We start from the raw sequence: 23896 nt of genomic DNA on the forward strand, positions 1-23896 counted from the left end.
GCTGGGTGGATAAGCATCAGGTATGTGAGTATGCCCAGCACGGAGCCCACACACAGTCACTCGGTACCCCCCTGAGCCCCAGGAAGTGGCTTGAGAGAAGTCACACCAGCCACCGGGTAACAATGAGACGTATACAGCTTTATTTCATCATCCGTAAAAAGTTGTACTCTGACAGAGTAACGCATTCCGTACCTCAGCAGAAAGCAAACGCTACATCTGAAAAGCGCCTTCCTAAGATCAGAACTGTGTAACCCTTCTCTATGTAATATCTCAATGCCCTCAAAGCTGGGCCCTTACTGGGTGGCAGTTGCTTTCACCCTCCTCCTGGTGATACTCGCTGGGTGGCTGTGACCCCCTCACATAGCAGCGGATTGAACAAAATTCTACCCGGACAGGCTGCCCTTACAGATTGGCCCCTTCCCTCCTACAAAAGGGAGTTCACAGGAATAACTTTCTGAGACATGGGTTCTATCTGAATTTCATTTAGCTTCCATTAAGTCTGCTGAAATCAAGTCTATACTGTTGCTCTCTGCCCAGCCATTGCCTCATCATTTACATAATTTTCAGGCTATACCCCTCCCTTCTGGGGCAGTTGAGGGATGGAGAGTGTCCCTCCTGGGAGGCGCTTCCTGCAGACGTCTGGCATGTGGTATCAGACACTGCAGAGACTCAGTTTTGTTCTGACAGAGCAGAGGCCTGGAATTTCGTTTTCCCCTTCCTGTGCTAAAAAAGTCCAGTGACTAAGCCACACTGACTCCCTGGGAAAAACTCCACGTTGCATCAGAAGCTCATCATTCACGGGCTTCTGAGAGAACACATCCCCCCCTTCTGTTCACAGGACAGTATGCGTGAATTCATTTGGAGAGGAGAAGTGGCCGGCCACCCGGCCTGCGTCTCTACGTAACAGGCTCCCTTCTGTTGGTCGCAGTCAACAATCCAAACAGGAATTATGATCTTCCACGTTCCTCAGAACTGCTCTCTCCTGAAGTCACTTTGCAGTTCTTGACCAATATGGAAGCGAAAGAGAATGCAATGGCCTACCCAACCTAGAAACCTGTTCTGCATATTTCCCCTAAAAACACCACTGAAAATGCAAAAAAAGAGTCCCTTTTTTTTTGTTTTTTGCAGAAGCTCTACAAGAAAGCCTGTCTAAAATCACAGAACTATGCACACACAAACACAGACACGCGTGCTCACACACATACATCAGGATCAAACAATCTTAGCTACATAGTTGGGAAAGCACAGGGAAAAGGTGGCAAGAGAAGATATGGAGATCGGATCAGCTGAAGATGTTGGAATGCTACAGTAATGGCATGGAAGTGGTTCTTGGTACATACAAAAAGGGGGGTGGGCAGGCAGAGAGGATGATTAATCCAGGATACCAGAAAGAGAGAGTCAGTGCCCATGCAAGACTTAAAGATAGATGCCAGTTTGCTGGATGAAGTGTTATATTACGGAGTGGCTGTCGGAAGGAGGACGGACTTGCATGGTCCAGGGGAGGAGCATCTGCTCAGCAGGACACCTCCATGGTCTGGTGTCTGTCCAGGACATCAGGAGACTCAGAGGATTCTTGAGTTCCGTCTGACTGATTGCTGGTGACAGATCGGCTGAAGGCACTTTCTCCAGAGCCGATGCTACTTGAGGTGGAGTGGGTTCGTGATCGGGCGAGCCGGGTCATGCTGGCAGATGGGACTGTAAGAAAGAACCAAGAGGACTATAGGAAGGAGCCCTGGTTCAACTCAGCTAATCGAGAAGTTTCACCAAAAGCTTTACATTTTAGCTTTCCCAACCCATTTAAGGTGACACCAGGACAAGACATAGCCATCCCCACTTTGCATTACTGGCTCTAGGTGAGGGGCTATAGGCAAGGCTGCTTTAAGCCTCTGGTTCTGGTTGGAATCTCAGCTGATTCTGGTCCACAGCAGAACGAGGGGAAACCTAAGTCCAGAGTGTAGCCTCTTAGCTATGCCCATGCCATTCATAAAGTGATGAGGAAGGAGGCTTTGGGAACCCAAGCAGGTAACCAAAACCTGCAGTACATGCAAGACTAAACCAAAGAAAGACAAACCACACCACACAAGTATGAAGGTGTTTCACAAACACAGTGCAAGCCCGATACAACAAGACTACCATCCGTGTCCACAGGCGACCCTTGCTACCTGGGGAGGAGACACGTAGGAAGATGAGGTGTAGGGAGGGCAGGCAGGCCTGGAGCTGGTCCCTGCGCAGGGGGTGAGGTACAGGCTGCCTGTGAGGAAGAGCACCGGAGGTGGCTGTTTAACTCAGACTCCTGCCCACTGCCACTGCTCTGGCTGGGAGGTCCTTCCAGCTTGGCCAGGAAAGGGCCTTACCTGGCACACCCCCCTGCCTATCTTTCTGAGACACGAGCCACTCCCCCAGCTGCCATTTCAGTGCTGGGGTCCGAAGATGCCATCACCTGCAGTTCTCCGGGCACAGGCTCTGACGCTCCTAATTGAGAATCCAGTGTCTGGGGGTTAACTCAAGGATCAGTCAGTAGGTGGTGGTGGAGGAGGGGCCCTGCCTACATAAAGTTTCAGCTGCTGCTGTGACCCTGGCTGTTACAACCCGCTCCTTTACTCCTGGGGGACCAGGGCGGGACCTGCAGGCTAACTCTCTCAGGGCACGACGAGCCACGTTCTATCGGGCTCTCACTGCACAGGAAAACCACGGACATGCTGCGGGCAGCCAATGCAGCCAGGAGAGCATGGCTGGGAGGCAGGGGCAGGGCCAGCGTAGAGGATGGTACCTGACTCGGTGCTCAGGTGACTGAGCTGCACGTACGGGACTGGAAGCAGGACGGACACAGGAAAAGGCACGTTAGTGACCCGACCGTGCCGAGCGGCAACCTCGGCTGCCCAGCAGACACTGACAGAATGCTCTAAGCCAGGGGTGAAGTTTTATTTTAAGGCCCCAGAAAGGAGGTGAGGCCAACTGATGCTTCAATAACATCTCAGATGTTACTTCTCTCAACTAGTCAAAGGTTTTCTCCTCCGCTATAAAGAGCCAACCTGTTTGGATCGGAAATGGATCCAACAGCTGGAAGATCAGCTGCTTCCTAGGAAAGGAGAGGGACTTCTGCTCCTCCCAGAGGGATATGGGTGTGGGCTCGGTTGGTAGTGGCTCACAGACGGGGATGACACAGCCACTCTAGACGAGACACACACGAGCTGCCTGCCAGGTACAGGGCTGTACCCAGGGGCCCAGCTGCTGCCCAGAGCAGCTGCCCAATCGTCATTAATCACATTGATACCAAAGACAGGAGAAAAATCACCCTACTGGATAAAGAGCTCTGTACCTGGGTAGAAGAGTTTTCCTTTTTATAACTCCAAGAAAGGAGCAAGTGTGGATATTCTGTGACAAATGAGAAAGCTCAGGGGTCTCACAATACAAGAGACCAGGACAGTGGCACATGATATGGACACATCCTTGGATTCACTCTACAACACTCTGCAAGTTCATCTCCTGTGGTGGAGCAGACTTAACTGATTTAACTCCTTTTCTTCTGGAGGCTCCATTTTGTTTCTCTAGTCCAGGAGTCATTAACCAGCTGAGTTCAGATGCAAATAACAACTTCAGATTCATAGCTTGGTCTGGCTAAGCTTCAGTGGTTGAAAATGTGGGCTCTGGAGTCAGACTGCCAGGGTTTGAATCATGGCTCTGCAGCTGAATTGTTACCCTGGGAAAGGTGCTTAGCTTCTTTGAGCCTCAGTTTCCTCTTCTATAAAATGGGACTAATAACAGAACTTACCTCTCAAGGTTAAGAATATAGAATGCCTGGCACAAAGTAAGTGCTTAATAAGCATTAGCTCATCTTTATATATATATGCACAGATGAATGTTCTATGAACAGTTTGGTTTCTACTTGATTTCAGGCTGGCTAGCACAGAGGTTATGCCCTGAGAATTGAGTACTCATCAGATGCCAAAATGACCCCATTATCAATAAATCTTTGGTAGAATAGAAAGTTGTGTACTACTCACTGTAGCCCATTCCCTGCAAAAAGTACTTGAAGGCCTCGGTGAGCTTCCCGGGCTAGGGGACAAAATAAGAAGGCATTAATCTTTGCACAGTCAGAGAGCTGGAGTCAAATGGGTGCTTTTAAAAAAATCTCCTTACCTGAACTACTTGGGGTAGTCCACCACAGTCTGCCATCTAGAAGAGGAAAAATATGTAAGTCAGCTGAGACTTACACTTAAGGGAAATGCTCTGAACATCCATGGGTCCTTTCAAACAGGACAGGATCAAATTTTAGGTTCCTTAACTTAATGTTTAACTACATCCAAGTGTCCATCTCCTCAATGCACTCTTACACAAAGACTTAAATCCTAGCAATAACCTTGGATGTAATTTTGAAAGATTATTCAACATTTATTAATCAGTAGTGCAGGGCCTAACTTTCAGGCCCGTGTCGGGAATTTTCCATTCGGGTGATAGTGAAGTTAACCACTACCTTCGACCGTGGTTCTGCCTCCACCTGGAGAATGTTACTTTCAGAGTCCTCAAACAGTGTGATCCTAACTCCTCAGGGCACCACACTTTTAAGGTTCCCTCTCAACTCTACATTGTCTTCACTTCGTGACTAAGGGAATGTCTCCAATCAGGCACTGAGGCTGAATTCAGCCAACCTACTTGGTCAGCCACTTTCATTTCATAGTTGGATTTGGTAAGGCTGTCTCTCACTTCATAAATCTTTACAGTTGGTTATTCTCACCTGTGCAAAGATTTCTAGAGTGGGGTTTTATTAGCATGCACTGGAATTACCAGGAGGACTTGTTAAAACTCAGATTCTTGAGTTCCTGCCCTAGAGATTCTTTTTTTTTTTTTAATATTTATTTATTTATTTTGCAACACATGGGATCTTCATTGCCCCGTGCAGGATCTTTAGTTGTGGCATGCAGGGTCTTTAGTTGTGGCGTGCGGGTTCTTTAGCTGCAGCATGTGGGATCTTTTAGTTGCGGCATGCGGGATCTAGTTCCCTGACCAGGGATCAAACCTGGCCGCCCTGCATTGGGAGCACAGAGTCCTAACCGCTGGACCACCAGGGAAGTCCCTAGAGATTCTTATTTAATAGGTTTGGAGCGGGTCTCAAGAACTTGCATTTCTAACAAGCCAGGTGATGTATATTCTGCCAATCCGCAGAGAACACTGCTTCTAGGGCATGATGGCCAACCATAAGGCCACCCTCCTCCTTCCAGCTGTTATGCATTCCACACTCAGATAGTAGCCTATTCAGGCTGACTGGCGTTTTTTAAAAAAGAGACATGAACCTCATGGTCTCCCTTCACTAACATGAAAACTTTCTTTGAGGGTGGACTGTTATTCAGCAGATGGGATTGCCACGTGAGACACAGGAATTTGAGGTTAATAAGGAACAGTCAGTTCCCTGAAAATTCTACGTGTAAGATCAGGAACAAATATTTAACCTGAATAAGTATAAAATAGACCTAACTGGCCCAGGCTGTATTTTCACGAAGGTTAGGAGTCAAAGTCTGATTAGAACTGTAAAACAGTTCCCGTATGCAGAGAGAATACTGGGAAAGACTGTTTCCAAGCTTGATACCTATCAAACAGAGAATCAGTTCCATCATGCTGTTGTAGATGGGCATTTTTGCCCAGAAATAAGCATATCTATGGCTACTGTAAAGTTGTTTTGCGCTTTTGGAAAACTGATTCAAACATGAAATGAAAGCTAATTTGAAACCACATGCTTTAAAAAAAAAAAAATCATATTTTAGACTAGTTCATCAATCACCTGGACCCCAGAACACTCTTGAGTTTTGTCACCTCAGAGCATTAACCTCATGTTATATTTCCAGGAACTATGGGCTGCTTCTGGTGACAGCACTTCCCTTTTAATCTCACTTCAAAGAGAAAGGGAAGAAAGCAGAGGTCTTTCAGGCTGAGAAAGTAACAGTCAGAAACATAAGATCAGTACTTAAATCTACTGTAATCCAAATTCAAACCAGGAGGTCAGGCCCTTAAATATGTCACTAGAGGCTCCAGAAAATGTGAGCCTGGGATACAATCAAAATGGGGAGAAGCTTGATATTAAGCCTAGAAATTTAGTACAAGAGTTACTCTCTATTTGCCCTAAGAGAAAGAAAAAATGCATCTACCCTTATCATGAGAATGTTATTGGAAGCTTCCCTTATCCATACAAGGGGATTTAGCACATAAAGAATTTCCATTCATTGTCTAATTTCCCACAACAATATTAAATAATGCTTATGACGTTTTTAATGACACGGGAAGATGTTTATATGTCAAAAAGTTGAGGAAAACAGACACAGGGCTATAAACAGCCTATGATCTTAATGATGTAAAAATGTATAGGAAAAAGACCGATATTTTTACCAGAAGGTTACCTTTGGGTGGCAGGATTAGGGTAATTTTTATTTTATTCTTTTTTATATTTCCATTTTTTTCCTATTTTCCAATTTTCTACAATGAGAATATATTCAGGAAAAGAAATTTTTTTTAAGAGAGTGAGAGAATCAGAGAGAGAAAGAGAAGCTTTCCTTCTTTCTGGGCATCTATTCCAGAAATAAAGTAATCTGAACCATGTATAATTTACTCACTAATGGTTGGCAATGAGGGAAGAAGACACATTACCTTTAGCAAAGTTGTATTTACAGGATTCAGCCGAGAATTGCATTCAACCTTAAAAAAAAGAGAGAGAGAGAGAGAATTTTATGAACTGCTAGAAAAATAAGAAATAGCTTGGCATGAGAATGATCTTCCAAGATCAATGGCTCATTTGGAGATGGCTGAATCAGCCAAATTACCAAAATACAAAAGTGGGAGACATATTTATATGAAGTACTTTATATCTTATATTTCTTAGTAGATCTAAAAATCTGGCAAAGTTCATTTTCTGAATCCGTTACAAGTAGAGTCTTTAAAGGACTACATGTTGAATCTAATTCCTCCTACTCGCTACATAACATGGGGACAAGTTACCTAATTTAAAAAGTGAACTGGACTGTGGCCCTCACCTGCTGGGGTCTTGATGATTTCCCAGCACAACTGGCCCTTATGACTGGCCCTTATACCCCTCCCCTGCCCATTTCTCACCCCTTTCCCGTGCCCTGGAGGTAGTGGGTCTGCCATTCCTTACACCCTGATTCTCTTCTGCCTCAAGATCTTTGGCTATCCCATGTAAAGTTGAACTCTCTACGGTTTTTCTCTCACTGTAGCCATCACAATTAAGAATTACAACCTTGTATATTTACATGTATGGTATCTCATACCTTTGTATCCACAAAGGCAGGGACCTCAAAGAAAATATTCTGGGGAGATAATCTCCAGGTTCAACAATGTTTTATGGTTAACTTGATTAACTGGATCTCTTCTTTACACATGCTTGCCCAAGCACACATATAATACACTGCGCTAAGAGCATGGAATCTAGTGGGGTGGAAATGTAATATGAGGCAGAATGAGATCACTTGAAAATTTCACTTCTGAGCTGAGTGAGAATAGAAGAGTGAGTAGAATTTCTATAGCTAGAGTAAGAAGGGGTGGGCATTTGAAGGCTTCTAGAGTCAGGGGGAAAGCATAAGCAAAGACTCAGGGGATGCGAAGTGAGCGTGCAGGGCATGTGTGGGGTTACAGAGACAAGCATGGCATGAGGATGCACCGTGGGGAGAGGTTGGAAAGACTTGAACTGACTGTGGAAGGCAAAAAGCCACAGAGGGTTTCTGGGGTGACAGGATGTGAGTTGTTTTAGTAAAATAACCAGCAGTGGCCTGTATGACAGACTGCAGAGGCAGCGAGCCAGTTAGGGAGTTATTAAAATTACCTAGGCAAGAACCAGTAACCCAGCTGAACGTTTACTCTGGGGATTGCTGATGGGTAGGTATTCAAAACTCTTCTAAAAGCACAGGATGATCTAAAAGCCAGAATCACCAAATCAAGGTTTTTGCTCTATACAAATGACAGCGCAGGCAGTGACAAACAAATGTACCCGTTTACTTACTATAGAAGGTGCTCTAAAGGGCAGAATGTAAAAACCGGATCCCTAACTGCCAGGCACAGTGCTGAGAACACAGTAGATATACAATAAATATTTTCTGGAAGAATGAACTCCCAAGTCTGTATTTAATATAATAAAGCATGCTTTTCTTGGTTCATCACTTTGTAATTTCTGTAACTTTATAAGAAGTCTCAGTTTCTGGTAGGCCAAGAACAACAGTTGGTTTTTGACATGTCTACTCTCTCCCCAGCTCCAGGCGCAGAGACTCCGTCTTATTCATTTTTGTGTTCTCAACAGCATCGAGAGAATAGGAGATGCTCAAAAAATGATGCGGAATGAATATGTGAGCAAGAATAGCTAGCAACAGTGGCCAGAATTTGTGGAGTTTCTTCCTGCTCTTCCATGCATGGATATAGCCCTTTAATCCCTACCAACTTATGGGATAAAAGGCTCTGGCAGGGGAGCTGGTTTTGAATGTGTCTAGAAGAGCATCTAGTTTGTGGTACAGATGGGGTTCCTGAAGTTCTTCTCCTATAAACACTGAAGGTGTGGAAATCAGAAAGAGAAAAAGATCTTATCTGTATTGGCCAGCTTACACAATCTTGAAAAATAATTGGTAATGCTGCTTTAAGTCCATGTAATTTCCAAAAGGCAACTCAGCATTATTAGAGAATTCTGATTAAGGGTATTTTCTATAAACGATACTATTTTCATAAACACATGTTTATGAAAAAATGTTTTTTATAGATATTTTGTAGCATGTATCTCTACCTTTTTAGCCAAAAAAAGACTGACCTTTACAAAACTCCTTCTTGATGAGATCATCACTGTAACTTTATTACCTTTGGGGATTTTTTTTTTTTTTTTTTGAGTTGAGAGTTATTTGCCTCTGTGCTCAAGCCACACTATGTATTTTACACTAGACACGGAATGTTTTACAGGGTAATTCAGGGAAGTGTGAATATATTCTATTGTCACATCTATCTCACCCTACCAACACTCCCCCTGCCCACCAACCTTCTCATCTATGTCTGCATCTCTGATTAATTATTAGATTCCCTTTCTAAAAGCTTTACTTCCTAATGTTTTGCTCTAAATAGGGTGCAAGTGAAGTAGGCCAAAGAAAACCAGATAATTTCATGCAGATACTTAAGTTATATATGCTGTGGGAAAGACAAGCAAGTGATAACAGACTTATCAAAAACTGTCAGCTTCATCTGTAATTATAGAAGTGCAAATTAAAACAGTGGGATATCATTTTTAATCAAATTAACTACTAATGAAATTTAAAAGTCCAATGCTGAACAGCATGCTGTGAAACAGGCACTCTCATACATAGGCAGTGGCAACACACTGTTATGTCTTTTCTGGAAAGGAATCTGGCAAAATGTATTAAAAACCTTACAGAGGTTTATGATTTTTGACACATTATTTCCATCTCATCCCAGGGAAATGATCAAAGATTCAGGCAAAGATTCTATAAGGATGTTCAACAGCAACATTATTAATGGTGCAAAATCAGAAATAATCAACAGGAGAATGAGGTTACATAAACAAGGGTATATTTATAAGACTGAATACTATACAGACATACTGACTTTATAGTATGGAAAAATGTTCTCAACAGTGCTAAGTCATGAGGTCCCAAAACACTGTATAGCTAATATCATCCCATCTATTGTAAAGAAAAACATAATGGCTTGTCTTTGAGTAATGGGATCATGACTTCTCCTCCTGTCCTCCTATTTACCAATTTTCTACAATGAGCACACATTTTTTTTGCCAGTGTGCTACGTGCCTGAGGAAAGTATACAGGCTCCCAGCAGCCTTCTATATCTGTGGTGGCTGCAGAAGGCCAAGGCTGTCAGAAGTCTGACGATAAGCCAGTGGCCTTTACCTGTACTGCTTGCCACAGAGCGAGCTCCACCACCCAAAGCAGTCAAGGGCAGTCCTGATCCCTTCTGATGAAACCTAGTGATCAACGAGGAATTCTGCCTCCAAACTGGGTAACAAAGTGCAAACCCTGGTCTGTGTAATGAAAAATCACAAAAACTAGTACCTACCAACTGTTTCTAGTGCGTCAGCAGTGTGTTACACACAATTTATTGCATTTCATCTTATTCATCTTCACAACATCAGGACATACTTACCACAGCCTCAACTGCAGGTGAATTGTCACCTACCACCAATAAAGTAGAACACCTGGGGAAAGGGAAAACAAGAGGACGCTCAGCAAGCAGCACATATACTCCACTGAAAATGACTCTGTCTATGAAAGGCAAAGATGTTGAGCAATGTAGTGGCGGAGACTGAGGGACTTACTTTAATGTCTTTGATTTGTCATCATTTTGTCCCAGAATGGGTCTTTCGATCTCCAGGTCTCTGCGTCTAGAGAAACACAAAGGAATCAATGCACTTTTCAGGTAAAATCATGGCAACTCAGGTTACTTCCTGGTTGTGAAAACCAAAATGTATCAAGAAATCTGAAAACTATCTTTCTTTCACATAGATGAGGGAAGGGGCCCTTGTGCACTTTGTTCAGTGGCATCCTGAGTGGTACAGAGCAGGAAAAAGGGACTCTGCAGGATGCTAAAAGGAGGCAACTTCAAAACTCAATAGCAATGCTGTTGAAATCCTCAAGTCTTAAGTGTTCAATTTTCCAACTAGTTTATAGGAATAATTTAAGGGGAACTTTTTTCTTTTTTTTTTTGGCCACACCACGTGGCATGCAGGATCTTCCCCGACCAGGGATCCAACCCATGCCCCCTGCATTGGGAGCACAGAATCTTAACCACTGGACCGCCATGGAGGTCCAAGGGGAACTTTTCTGGGGGAACATTTTCCTGGTAACTAACAGTTTAGTGCAGTACTTAATAACCTTTCTGATTTCAACAAAAAATAAGGAGGCTCTGTTACACGGAGGAAGGAGCTAGAGAGACTGGGTTCAAAACCTGGCTTTGCTCCTGACCGGCTGTGTGACTCTGGGTAAGTTACAGCTGACCCGTTTTCTCAATCTTTTTCCATGTACCCAGAAAGCTAGAAGAAGCTAACATTTTCACCTTGGAGAAGCTGGTCCCAAGATAAGAATTAAGCTTCTCTCCGTGTGTCACTTCTGCGTGATGACAGGACACCAGCAGAGAGACTGAATTGGGGCCCAAGACTTCTATTCTTTGCCTCCTCTACATGCATCTTTCTGTGCCACCTCAATTTGTGTGTTTTGTGTGTGTACATAACTTTAGGTACTTCTAGTCTCAAAACATCTTAAAAGTACAACTGGTAGTTGCACATGCCTGAAACAGCCTTCAGTTCATGCACTGCTCTTGAAAGCTGTCTTCATTTCTGTCTGAAAGCCCTTCCCCTTCTACTGTGGTGAAAAGTACGAAAGCAATCCCATCACACAACACTGGAAGAAGTAGTTTATTTCCTCTTCTCCTTCTCTCTTAAATATCCGTTATCTTCTTAGACCTAGTCTGCGTTTAAGTGAAGGAACAGAAACAACTGTACCCATTATAGGAACCCAGGAAGAGCTGTAGGTTTTCTTGGTTGATATCTTGGGCAATATGCAGTCTGTAGGTTTGAATCAGGTCCAGGTTGGCCTGCAACTCTTCCTAGAACAATGAAAAGAAGACACAGGTGAACTTCTGAGCTACAGTACAAGTCTATCTTGTTTGGTTTGCATTCTCAATGCCCAAAGCCAAAGCTCCCTGCCCATGATGGAAGATGGGGCAGAGCCTGGGGGGGCCTACTTATGTACTGGTAGGCTGAATGGCTTCTTTTTTATTTGCATCACACTGGTTCAGTGCCATATTCTGTGTTGAATGAGGGCAACAAAGAATCTATGATGGAAAAGGTCGGTAATCAACTCCAAATCAAGCACAAAAACTTGGGGATATGCTCTGAATACCCTTCCCTGCAGCACAGAGGAAACTACACTAAACTTGGATTCAAGTACTAGATGTGAAACTTAGGTTACCTTACCATTCGGAAGCCTAGTTTCCTTATTTGTGTCTTATTCATGTTCTGCCATTCTCATAAAAATAGATAGTGTCTGTAAAATAAAGATAACAACTAGCTACCTGCCAGGGCTGTTTTAAAAATTAAATAAGAGAAGTTATATGGACTGTAAAGTATAAAGTAAGTGGAAAGTAACATTTCTCTTATTAGCCATAAATCTGCATACATAATTAGCTTATCTGTATCTTCATCAATATAATGGGTATAATATCTATTTATATACTATCATTTAATAATATACATTGTAGAATTATATATTACATTTCCATTTATAATATTTTATTAAGTCAAGTTATCATTTATTTACTCTTATTACCAATACTATTTTTTTGTGTTGAGGTAGGATTGATTTATAATATTATATTAGTTTCAGTTGTATCACACAGTGATTCAAAATTTTTATAGATTATATTCCATTTAAAGTTATTATAAAATATTGGCTATATTCCCTGTATAAAATTCAAGAGAAACAAAACGGTCTATCAGTAAAAAGAGAATCTCCCTCCCCACTACCCACTGTCCAGTGGTCCTTATCTTGCTGGTCTTCTTGGAGGCCACCAGAACGAGTTGCTAGGTTTTTGTGTACATAAGCATATATGTACATATATGTATACACACACACACACACAACCTCCAGTAAATAGTTTTAAGCAGAACGGAAAATGTTTACACTGGAGGAAAGAAATGTATCAGGGATAGTGAGAGTCAGTAAATCTAAAGCAGTGTGTAAAGGTCACCACCAGCAAGCCTTGTAGAGAAACAGAGATAAGGAGAACGTGTATTTGCATACTCACTACTATATAGGTAAAGTGAGCCAAGAATACAGTAGGAAACTTACCAACTGGATCAGAGGCTACCTGAAACTAAAGGGCACTGGAGCCATTCCAAGGAAATGTGATAAATGCTGAAGATACTAAGAAAAGTGAACAACAAATGAACCACATGGCAATTAGAGATGAAATGACCTATCCAGCTCCCCTTTGAAAGTCTGAAGGGGAACTTGAGCAGCAAAGTTTGAGATTAAAAAAAAGAGAAGGGGGGCTTCCCTGGTGGCACAGTGGATGGGAATCCGTCTGCCAATACAGAGGACACGGGTTTGAGCCCTGGTCTGGGAAGATCCCACATGCGGCGGAGCAACTAATAAGCCCGTGCGCCACAGCTACTGCAGCCTGCGAGCCTGGGGCCCGTGCTCCGCAGCAAGAGAGGCCACCGCGATGAGAAGCCTGCGCACCACAACCAAGAGTGGCCCCTGCTCAACGCAACTAAAGAAAGCCCATCTGCAGCGGTGAAGAACAAATGCAGCCAAAAATAAATAAATAAATAAGTTTAAAAAAAAAAAAAAGAGAAGGAATGATACTGGTATAAAATGGGTAAAACTGGCTTAAGTGCTAATGGAACTTCTCAGGAAAAGCTGTTGCGTATAAATTGCACCCCCCCACTCACATTTTTTTAAAACACAAAGTGCAGTCTGCTACACGCACCGTTCTACACTGTGCTTTTCCACTTAAAAGTGGGGCAGAGGTCGTCGTTCCTTATCAGGACCTATGGAGCCATCCCGTTTACTTATACTACCTGCTTTCCCGCATGCTTGCTACTACAAACGATCACTTTTCGACTTTTGCTAATTTGGTAGATAAGAAAGGGGATATCACTGTGGGGTTGTTTTCTTATTAGAGAAGATGAGATTATTAACGTTTAGAAAACTTATTTGCTTTCATTTCAAAGCAATAAGAGCAATACAAGCATTTGCTTGCTTAAATTTTATTTATTTTTATTTTCATTTTTTATTTAACATCTTTATTGGAGTATAATTGCTTTACAATGGTGTGCTAGTTTCTGCTGTATAACAAAGTGAATCAGCTATACATATACATATATCCCCATATCCCCTACCTCTTGCATCTCCCTCCCTCCCACCCTCCCTATCCCACCCCTCTAGGTGGTCACAAAGCAGCGAGCTGATCTCCCTGTGCTATGCAGCTGCTTCCCACTAGCTATCTATTTTACATTTGGTAGTGTATATATGTCCATGCCACTCTCTCACTTCGTCCCAGCTTACCCTTTCCCCTCCCCGTGTCCTCAAGTCCATTCTCTACCTCTGCGTCTTTATTCCTGTCCTGCCCCTAGGTTCATTAGCACCATTTTTTTTTTTTTTTTTAGATTCCATATACATGTGTTTGCTTGCTTAAATTTTAAATGAACTCTTCAGCCTTGTGACAACCCACTGTGACCTCACACATTTTTAATTAAACACACATTATATATATATTGTGAGGATGTTCTTACTTTGCAAAAATCATTAAAATTCTCTTCTTAGCTTTCCCCTATTCCAATGCAAACACCTCAGGGCCTCATTCTTCCAGGTCAGGCGATGTTTTGGCTAATCAACCTCCCGCAGGTATCCTACACTAAGTCTCCCACCAGGTTATTTAAAACCCCCAAATGCATCTTATAATTCCTTCCTCTTTGGCTTTTGAGCAAACTATTCCCCCTTCCTGGAATGATCCCCTTCCCCCCAAAATCTAAAATGTTGAATTTTATCCATCCTTCAAGGCCCAGCTGGGATGCCTCCACCTTGAAGCCTTCCTTGATCCTCTCCTGCCTTTGAATTCCTCTAGGTCCCTAACGGGGCCTCTCCTAAGATACCCTGACATGGCAGAAAGAGGAAAGCTTCAGAGTTAGACACACGTGGCTTCAAATCTCCCTTGATATGTTATTAGCTGCTGGCCTTGTAATAAACAATTCATTCTTCACCTGTAAAGTGGGAATAATACAATTCCCATTATGAGATTATTAGATTGAATTGTTTAATGTACATAACACGTCTGTCTGAAATCTGTAGATGTTCAATGAAAGGTATCAATAGTTCTTATTACTTATTCTGTTTTACATGTGCTATAGCAGTATTTCTGTACATCTCATCTCTCCACAGAGTGAGCTCCTGGAGAAGAAGGGCCATATCTTATATACATTTGTCTCTCCCAGAGCACTTAGCATGGAATTTTGTAAATTCTGTGAACTGGTTTTTAAGGTCTGCAGTCAAAACCATGCATCCTTTGTCTTCAGGAAAGTACCCACTCTATCTAGCACTATGCAGTGGAAAGATCATGGTCTCTGAAACTTCCAATTAAAGATACTGGATTAAAATACAGCTTTACTCCTTCCAGAAAAATCATAAAAATAACAGTAAATTTTTTTCTTTATAAGCCATAAACTCATAAGGACAAAGACAACAAAGAAAAGTGACAACAGCAATAACATTTTGAAAGTCGGAAAGCAGAAGGAAGACTGTAATCACTCATTTAACAGACTCAATAAGGCTGCTAGGCTGGCAGTGGGCAAAGTGAAAAAAGTCAGTAATCATGTACCAAGGAGCCTGAAAAGACCCCAGATTTGTCCGCACCAGTTCTCCCTGCAAGCAGAGGGTAAACATGGTACAAAGGATGACTGGTTGAAAGTCCTGTTTAATAAAGACATAACATCCGGGACTTCCCTGGTGGCGCAGTGATTAAGACTCTACGCTCCCAATGCAGGGGGCCTGGGTTCAATCCCTGGTCAGGGAACTAGATCCCACATGCATGCCACAACTAAGAGTTCACATGCCACAGCTAAGGAGCCAGTGAGCCGCAACTAAGGAGCCTGCCTGCTGCAACTAAGACCCAGCACAACCAAATAAATAAATAAATAATTTTTTTAAAAAAAAGATATAACATCAGGAAGACATAACAATGAAAACAGATGAAGCAAAATGAAACAGAATTGAAGAGAGAAATAGAATATTCAACAATAACAGTTTGCAACTTTAATACCCCACTTTCAATTAAGGATAGAATAATGAGGCAGAAGATCACAAGGAAATAGAAGAAATGAACAACACTATAAACCACCAGACCTAACAGACATCTATACAACACTCCACTTAACAGCAGTAGAATGAATACATGTTATTCTCGGTGTACATGGAACATTCTCTGGGATAGACCATGTTAGGACATAAAACAAGTCTCAATAAATCTGAAAAGGAATGAAATACTAAGAATATCCCCTGACCACAGTGAAATGAATTAAAAATCAATAACAGAAGGAAATTTGGGAAACTAAACAACATACTCCTAAATGATAATGGATCAAAGCAGAAATCACAAGGAAATTAGAAAATACTTTGAAATGAATGAAAATACCTTATAGGATGCAGCTATGTTAATATTTAGAAGGAAATTTACAGCTGTAAATTCCTGTACTAAAAAAGAAGAAAGATCTCAAATTCATAGCTAGCCTTCCACCTTAAGAAACTAGAAAAAGGAGAGGAAACTTAAAGCAAGCAGAAGGAAGGAAATAATAAAGATGAGAGTGGAAATAAATGAGAGAATAGAAAAAGAATGGGGAAAATCAATGAAATCGAGAATTAGTCAGCTAGACTGACCAAGAAAAGCAGAGATAAAACTCAAAATTACTAAAAACAGGAATGAGAGAGGAGACATCACTATCAGCTTTACAGAAATAAAAATAATTATAAGGGAATATTATGAATAACTGTATGCCAACAAATTAGATAACCTACATGAAATGGACCAATTCCTAAAAAGACGCAAACCACCTAAAGTGTCTCAAGAAGAAACAAAGATTAAATTAGTAATATAAAAACTTTCCATAAAGAAAAACTTTGGCCCAGATGGCTTCACTGTGAATTCTGCCAAACATTTAAAGAATTAACAGCAACCTTTCCAAAACTCTTACAAAAAATAAAAGGGAGAATACTTCTCAACTCATTCTATGAGGCCAAGTATTACCTTAATACCAAAACCACACAAAGACCACATAAGAAACTTATAGACTAATATCTCTTATGAATATGGACACAAAAATCCTTAACAAAATACTAGCAAACCAAATGCAACAACATATAAAAAGGATTACACACCATGAGCAAGTGGAATTTATCCAGAGAATGCAAGGCTGGTTCAACATACAAAAATCAATAAATGTAATACACCATATTAAAAGAATAAAGAACCTAAGTCACACATACATTTCAATAGATACAGAAAAAGCATCTGACAGAATCCAACACGATTTCATGATAAAAGTGCTCAACAAACTAGGAATAGAAGAGAGCTTCCTCTACCTGATGAAGGACATCTATGAACAATCCACAGCTAACATCATACTTAATGGTGAAACACTGAATGGCTTCCCCTAAGATCAGAAACAAGATGAGGATGTCCACTTAACACTTCTATTCAACACTGTACCACAGGTTCTATCCAGGGCCTAGAAAGCTCTGCCTAGGCAAGAAAAAGAAATAAAACATATCCAGCCTGGACAGGAAGATGTAAAACTATGTCTATTGCAGATGACATGATCTTGTATGTAGAAAATTCTAAGGATCCACAAAAAAACAATTAGAGCTAATAAATTAGTTTGGCAAGGTTGAAGGATACAAGGTCAATATACAAAACTTAATTGTATTTCTATACATTAGCAATAAACAATTCAAAAATGAAATTAAGAAAGCATTCCATTTATAATAGCACCCCCAAAATAAAATACTTAGGAAAAAATATAACAAAAGAAGTGGGAAGACTTCACTACAAAACGTTGCTGAAAGAAATTTTAAAAGATCCAAATAACTGGATAGGCACTCCATGTGCATGGATTGAAACAGTATTGTTAAGATAGCAATGCTCTCTAAATTGATCTACAGATTCAACACAACCCTTATCAAAATCCCAGTTAGCTCTTTTGCAGAAATGGACGAGCTGACCCTAAAATTCATATGGAAATGGAAGGAATCCAGAACAGCCAAAACAATCTTGATAAAGAACAAAGTTGGAGGACTCACACTTCCCTATTTCAAACCTTACTACAAAGATACAGTAATCAAGACACTGTGATACTGGCATAAGGCTAGACAAATATCAACAGGATAAAAATGAGCCTTCCAAAATAAACCCTTACATTTATGATCAACTGGTTTTCAACAAGGGAGCCCAGACAATTCACTGGACAAAGAAAAGTCTTTTTTAAAATGGTACTGGGACAACTGGATTTTCACATATAAAAGAATGAACTGGTACTCCAACCTCACACCATGTACAAACAATTAGCTCAAAATAGACCACAGACCTAAATGTTAAGAGCTAAAACTATAAAAATCTTACGAGAAAGGATAGGAGTAAATCTTCATGACTTTGGATTAAGCAATGGTTTCTTAGATATGACACTAAAAGTGAAAGCAACAAAAGGAAAAATAGATTGGATTTCAGCAAAATTAAAACTTTTGTGCTTCATGTAGAAAATAAACTTATGGTTACTGGGGGGTAAGTGGGGGGAGGAATAAAGTGGAAGACTGGGATTGACACATATGCAATACTACATATAAAATAGATAACTGGGCTTCCCTGGTGGCGCAGTGGTTGAGAATCTGCCTGCCAATGCAGGGGACACGGGTTCGAGCCCTGGTCTGGGAAGATCCCACATGCCGCGGAGCAGCTGGGCCCGTGCGCCACAATTGCTGAGCCTGCGCGTCTGGGAGCCTGTGCTCCGCAACAAGAGAGGCCGCGACAGTGAGAGGCCCGCGCACCGCGATGAAGAGTGGCCCCCACTTGCCGCAACCAGAGAAAGCCCTCGCACAGAAACGAAGACTCAACACAGCCATAAATAAATAAATAAATAAAATTTTTAAAAAAAATCTCATTCACAAAAAAAAAAAAATAGATAACTAATAAGGACCTACTATATAGCTCAGGGAACTCTACTCAATACTCTGTAATGGCCTATATGGGAAAAGAATCTAAAAAAGAGTGGATATATGTATAACAGACTCACTTTGCTGTACACCTGAAACTACCACAACATTGTAAATCAACACTATACCCCAATAAAATGTAAACAAAACAAAAAAAGATGCTTTCATTAGGTTAAACAAACAAAAATAAATAAATAAATAAAAACTTTTGTGCTTCAAAGGACACCATCAAGAAAGTTAAAGACAACCCACAAAATGCAAGAAAATATTTGCATTTCATATATCTAAAGATCTGTATCAAGAACATATAAAGAAATCTTCAACTTGATAATAAAATGATAAATAACCCAACTAAAAAATGGGTAAAAGATTATAATAGACACTTCTCCAAAGAAGATAAACAAATGCAAATCAAAACCATAATGAGACACTAATTCACACCTACTAGGATGGCTATAATGAAAAAGACAGACACCATCAAATGTTGGCAAGGACGTGGAGAAGCTGGAACTCTCATGCTTTGCTGGTATGACTGTAGATGGTGCAGGCACTTTGGAAAACAGTCTGGCAGTTTCTCAAAATGTTAAACACAGCTACCATGTGACCCAGCAATTCCACTCTTAGGTATATACTCAAGAAAACTGAAAACATATGTCCATGTAAAAACTGGTATATGAATGTTCATAGTAACATTTTTCATAATAGCCCAGAGGTGGAAAACACCTAAATGTCCATCAACTAATAAACCAAATGTGGTATATCCATACACTGAAATATTATTCAGCCATAAAAAGGAATGAAGTATTGCTACATGCTGTAACATGGATGAACTTCAAAAACATGCTAAGTGAAAGAAGTCAGACACAAATGCCACATATTATATGATTCCATTTAAGAAATGTCCAGAATAGGCAAATCCACAGAGACAGAAAGTAGGCTAGTGGTTGCCAAGTACAGGGGGAAGGAGAATAGGGAGTGACTGTCAAGAGGTATGGTGTTTCTTTTTGGGGTGATGGAAATGTTCTGAAATGAGATAGTGCAACGTTACACAACTCCATAAATATACTAAAAACCACTAAACCTTAAAAGTGTGAATTTTATGATATATGAACACTTAAGACCCAGCAATTCCACTCCTAAACTTACACCCAAGATGGACTTTCGTACGAATAAAGCAGGAGGCTATACAAAACTGTTCACAGTCATCCAGCAGTAATGTGGATAAATCTTGGCAATTTTAAGTGAAAAAAGTTCCCCAAATTACATCAGCATAATATCCTTTTATAATTAGAAATATGTACATCATGTAAAAGAACACATATAAATTCAGTAAGACTATCATAAAGGAAAACAAAGGACTGATAAAAGATGATAGTTTCCTCAGGGTGAGAAAAGCAGGGGGACAGGTTAATTCAGAGTATCATTTGGTTAGATGCAGGTTACTGTCAAACCCTAGCTTTTGCTTTGGGTGGTAATATCTTGGGTGCTTATTACATTATTAAAAATAACTAGCTAATTAACTAAATAAAAGTGGGTTACGTGCATGGACCAATTAATGATGAGGGCATATAACAAACCAAAGACTATGATCATTCTAATTAGCTGCACCTGTGGTCCAATGGGAACAAAGCATAAAGCAGCCAGAGCTCCTGATCCCTCCCCTGCATTCTGGGGGACTTCCCTTTTCCCACCCCAGAAGAAGACTGAAGGTCTATTCTCTGGAAACGATAAAACACAAGGTCTTTGATCTGGAAGACCACAGGCCCAGATGGGTAGATACACCATACTGAAAACATGAAGTTTAAGTGAAAGTTTAAAGCCTGAATGTTGAGGCTCTCTTTTTCTGAACTTGGCTCCAAGAATACTAACATTAGTGTCTGGTGTGTAACCTCAAAGCTTATCTGGGGAATCTGACCAGTCCCAGAGAAAAGACCTAAAGCTGCTGGCATCAGGGGCTCCCCAAGGAAATGGCCCAGTCTAATCGCCCAAGGGATAAGCCTCACCTGGTGCACACAGGCCTTTCAGTGATCCACCCTTATAAAATCCGGGCAGACAGGGATCACTAGCCATTGGGCAAAGAACCTGTTCCAGTTACCCTCAGCCTCAGATCCACTGTTCTTTGTAGTACTGGAGCTAGAATGCATAAACATTTTCCGTTTGCCAGTCCCTTTTTAAAATTGAGCACAGGAGCCACTGGTTCAAGGTGTCAGGAATTCTCGTAGAAAAGCTGTAGCTGCACCCTAGGCCCAGGTTCTCCCCCATCCAGCTGCAGCTTCTGGAGCTTCTGCAGCTGTTCAGACCTTATTTTAGACAAATGTCTCCCTCATCTGGTGAATGGCTCTATGGACCAGTTACGGCCCTCACCCTCTGGCAAGTTTTCTCACTCCTAGCTGGTTGTACTTTCTGTGGAAACCTTACCTTCCTTGAAGAGACATGACTCTCAGGCTTGGTGGGGGTGGGCCCAACTAAGTCCTTAGTTCCCTGAGTGTTCACATGCACTCTGCCTAGGAGTAGCTGCTGGTTTCCACCTGCTACTTTTGGACACCTGAGAGTCCTCTTTCACCTCTTTGAGAAGTAAGCAACCTTCTACTAGTTAACAATATTTTATGTTAAATTTTCTCAACTCAAAGTGTGTGGTTTCTGTCTCCTGACTGGACCCTGGAAACAGCCCACAGGATGGAGAAAGTGTGACCTGAAGACTGCCGAGATGAGTGTCACCAGGCCTTCTGTATGGCAAGCCCTGATTCTTGGGCTAAATTTTTTTTTTTAATTTATTTTTGGCTGTGTTGGGTCTTCGTTGCTGCGCATGGACTTTCTCTAGTTGCGGCGAGTGGGGGCTACTCTTCATTGCAGTGTGTGGGCTTCTCCTTGCAGTGGCTTCTCTTGTTGCGGAGCACTGGCTCTAGGCGCGTGGGCTCAGCAGTTGTGGCTCGTGGGCTCTAGAGCACAGGCTCAGTAGTTGTAGCACACAGGCTTAGCTGCTCCGAGGCATGTGGGATCTTCCCGGACCAGGGCTCAAACCCATGTCCCCTGCATTGGCAGGCGGATTCTTAACCACTGAGCCACCAGGGAAGTCCTAAATTTTTTTTTAAAAGGAAAGGAAGTGCCTTCCTGCCACTATCACCTTGCAGTGTCCCCCCAGTGGCCTTTACTTAAAAATTCTAACACTGTCACTTGGTAAAGGGGAAATGTACAGAAAAAGAAATCTGTCATGGCTCAGCTCTGAATAACATTTATATGCTAGTGTAAATCCTGGAAATTGATCTAATCCAAATTACATTATATTGGGAGGATGAAGCGGTGGAAAACACAAACGTGTGTCATGGGGTCGGTGTGTATGTGTATATGAGAGAAGTCATCTTTCATAATGAAATGCGAACAGATAATGCCTACAAATGAAAAATCAACAAGTGGAAATATACGCATATTTAGAGACATGGAAGCATATGTCCAAAAAGACACATATAAAAATGTTCATAGGAGACTCCCCTGGCGGCGCAGTGGGTAAGACTCCATGCTCCCAATGCAGGGGGCCTGGGTTTGATCCCTGGTCAGGGAACTAGATCCCACATGCACTTCACAACTAAGAGTTTGCGTGCCACAACGAAGGAGCCTGCCTGCCACAACTAAGACCCAGCGCAACCAAATAAATAAATATTTAAAAAAAAAAGAATGTTCATAGAAGCTTTATTTATAATAGTAAAACAGGGCTTCCCTGGTGGCCCAGTGGATAAGAATCTGCCTACCATTGCAGGGGACACAGGTTTGATCCCTGGTCCAGCAAGATTCCACATGCCGTGGAGCAACTAAGCCCATGCGCCACAACTACTGAGCCTGTGCTCTAGAGCCCGCAAGCCACAACTACTGAGTCCTCGTGCCACAACTACTGAAGCCCGCGTGCCTAGAGCCCGTGCTCTAAGAAGTAAGAGAAGCCACCACAGTGAGAAACCCGCGCATCACAATGAAGAGTAGCCCCTGCTCGCCCCAACTACAGAAAGCCCACGTGCAGCAACGAAGACCCAACACAGCCAAAAATAAATAAAATTTAAAAAATAATAATAAATAAATATAATAGTAAAACAAAAACAAAAGATTGGAAACAACCCAAATGTTCATAGGAACATTCATGGTATATAACAATGGACTGCTACACAGAATAAAAGAATGAACTACTGATACTCAGAATGACATGGTTGAATCTCAAAGACTATACAGAGCAAAAGAAGCCGGACCCAGAAGATTGTACACTGTAATTACGTTTACATAAAGTTTAAGAACAGGCAAGATAATGTATAGAGGTAACAGAACAGTGAATACCTTGTTTGGGGAGGGGGATTATAGTGATTAGGAAGGGGCATGAGGGAAACTTTTTGGGATGATGGAAATGTTATGTATCTTGATTTGGCTGTGGTTACAAAGAAGTATACGTAGGTAATATAAAAGGTCACTGAGATGCACTTAGGATTTGTGTCCTTTACTATATGCAAGTAAATACCTTAATTAAAGAGGCAAAACCCTAAAGAATCAGCTAAAAGAATTAATCTAAGAAGAAGGAAATAGGGTGAGTGGCAGATTCTTTGTCATAAGCCCTGCAGAACTTCTCTACTCTAAAATATAGGTGAATGTGTACCTTTGATAAAATAAAATCTCAATGAAAGAAAAAAACTATGGGCTTTGGAGTTAGCTTGGCCTGGATTCAAACCACTTGCTATCTGGACAATGGTGGCAAGTTACGCTGCCTCTCTGGCCCTTAGTTTCTCCATTTTAAGATAAGTCTAATAGAACCATATGAAAAATAACTGAGTTTGTACCTAAAAGTACTTGTCAAAGTGCTTTACAGAGAATGAGTACTCAGTAAATGCTAATTTTCTCCCCACCAACCATTTTCCTTCAGTACAGAGACTACAGTTGAGCCTGCATTACTCCTATTTATATTGTTTTCATCTCCCCAACTCCAGACACCTCACAGCTCTCCAAACTCATTGCCCATTTATTCCTTCTTCATAGGTCATCTGTGATGTTGTGATTTACAATAAGAAATATGTGTCTGGTCTTCATCCCACTCCTGGCACAGAACTCCTAAAATGCTTGGAATTTCCAAACTGATGAGAGTGATAAAGGTATCTTTTTTTGTT

General features: G+C 41.4%; 1 protein-coding gene and 1 long non-coding RNA gene across 4 annotated transcripts in view; one reads left to right on the forward strand and one right to left on the reverse strand.

Moving 5' to 3' along the window:
- Positions 1–117: 117 nt before the first annotated feature.
- Positions 118–23896, reverse strand: part of NDRG3 (NDRG family member 3) — a 58864-nt gene continuing 35085 nt past the window's right edge. For 2 of the 3 annotated variants that reach the window (XM_057529248.1, XM_007193173.3), the window contains 8 exons: positions 11504–11607; positions 10322–10387; positions 10150–10201; positions 6637–6684; positions 4141–4176; positions 4005–4056; positions 2771–2809; positions 118–1695 (listed from right to left, as the gene is read on the reverse strand). In XM_057529248.1, coding sequence (XP_057385231.1) covers positions 1514–1695; positions 2771–2809; positions 4005–4056; positions 4141–4176; positions 6637–6684; positions 10150–10201; positions 10322–10387; positions 11504–11607 — 579 coding nt within the window. In that variant the 3' untranslated portion in view covers positions 118–1513. The remainder of the gene's footprint in view (positions 1696–2770; positions 2810–4004; positions 4057–4140; positions 4177–6636; positions 6685–10149; positions 10202–10321; positions 10388–11503; positions 11608–23896) is intronic. The other variant, XM_057529249.1, reaches the window with a different exon arrangement.
- The window catches only part of LOC130704876 (uncharacterized), a 37459-nt gene continuing 37340 nt past the window's right edge, over positions 23778–23896 (forward strand). The window contains exon 1 of the long non-coding RNA XR_009005419.1: positions 23778–23881. This is a non-coding gene — a long non-coding RNA (uncharacterized LOC130704876). The remainder of the gene's footprint in view (positions 23882–23896) is intronic.

The sequence above is a fragment of the Balaenoptera acutorostrata genome, chromosome 15 (assembly GCF_949987535.1).
Source record: "Balaenoptera acutorostrata chromosome 15, mBalAcu1.1, whole genome shotgun sequence".
Taxonomy (NCBI): Eukaryota; Metazoa; Chordata; class Mammalia; order Artiodactyla; family Balaenopteridae; genus Balaenoptera; species Balaenoptera acutorostrata.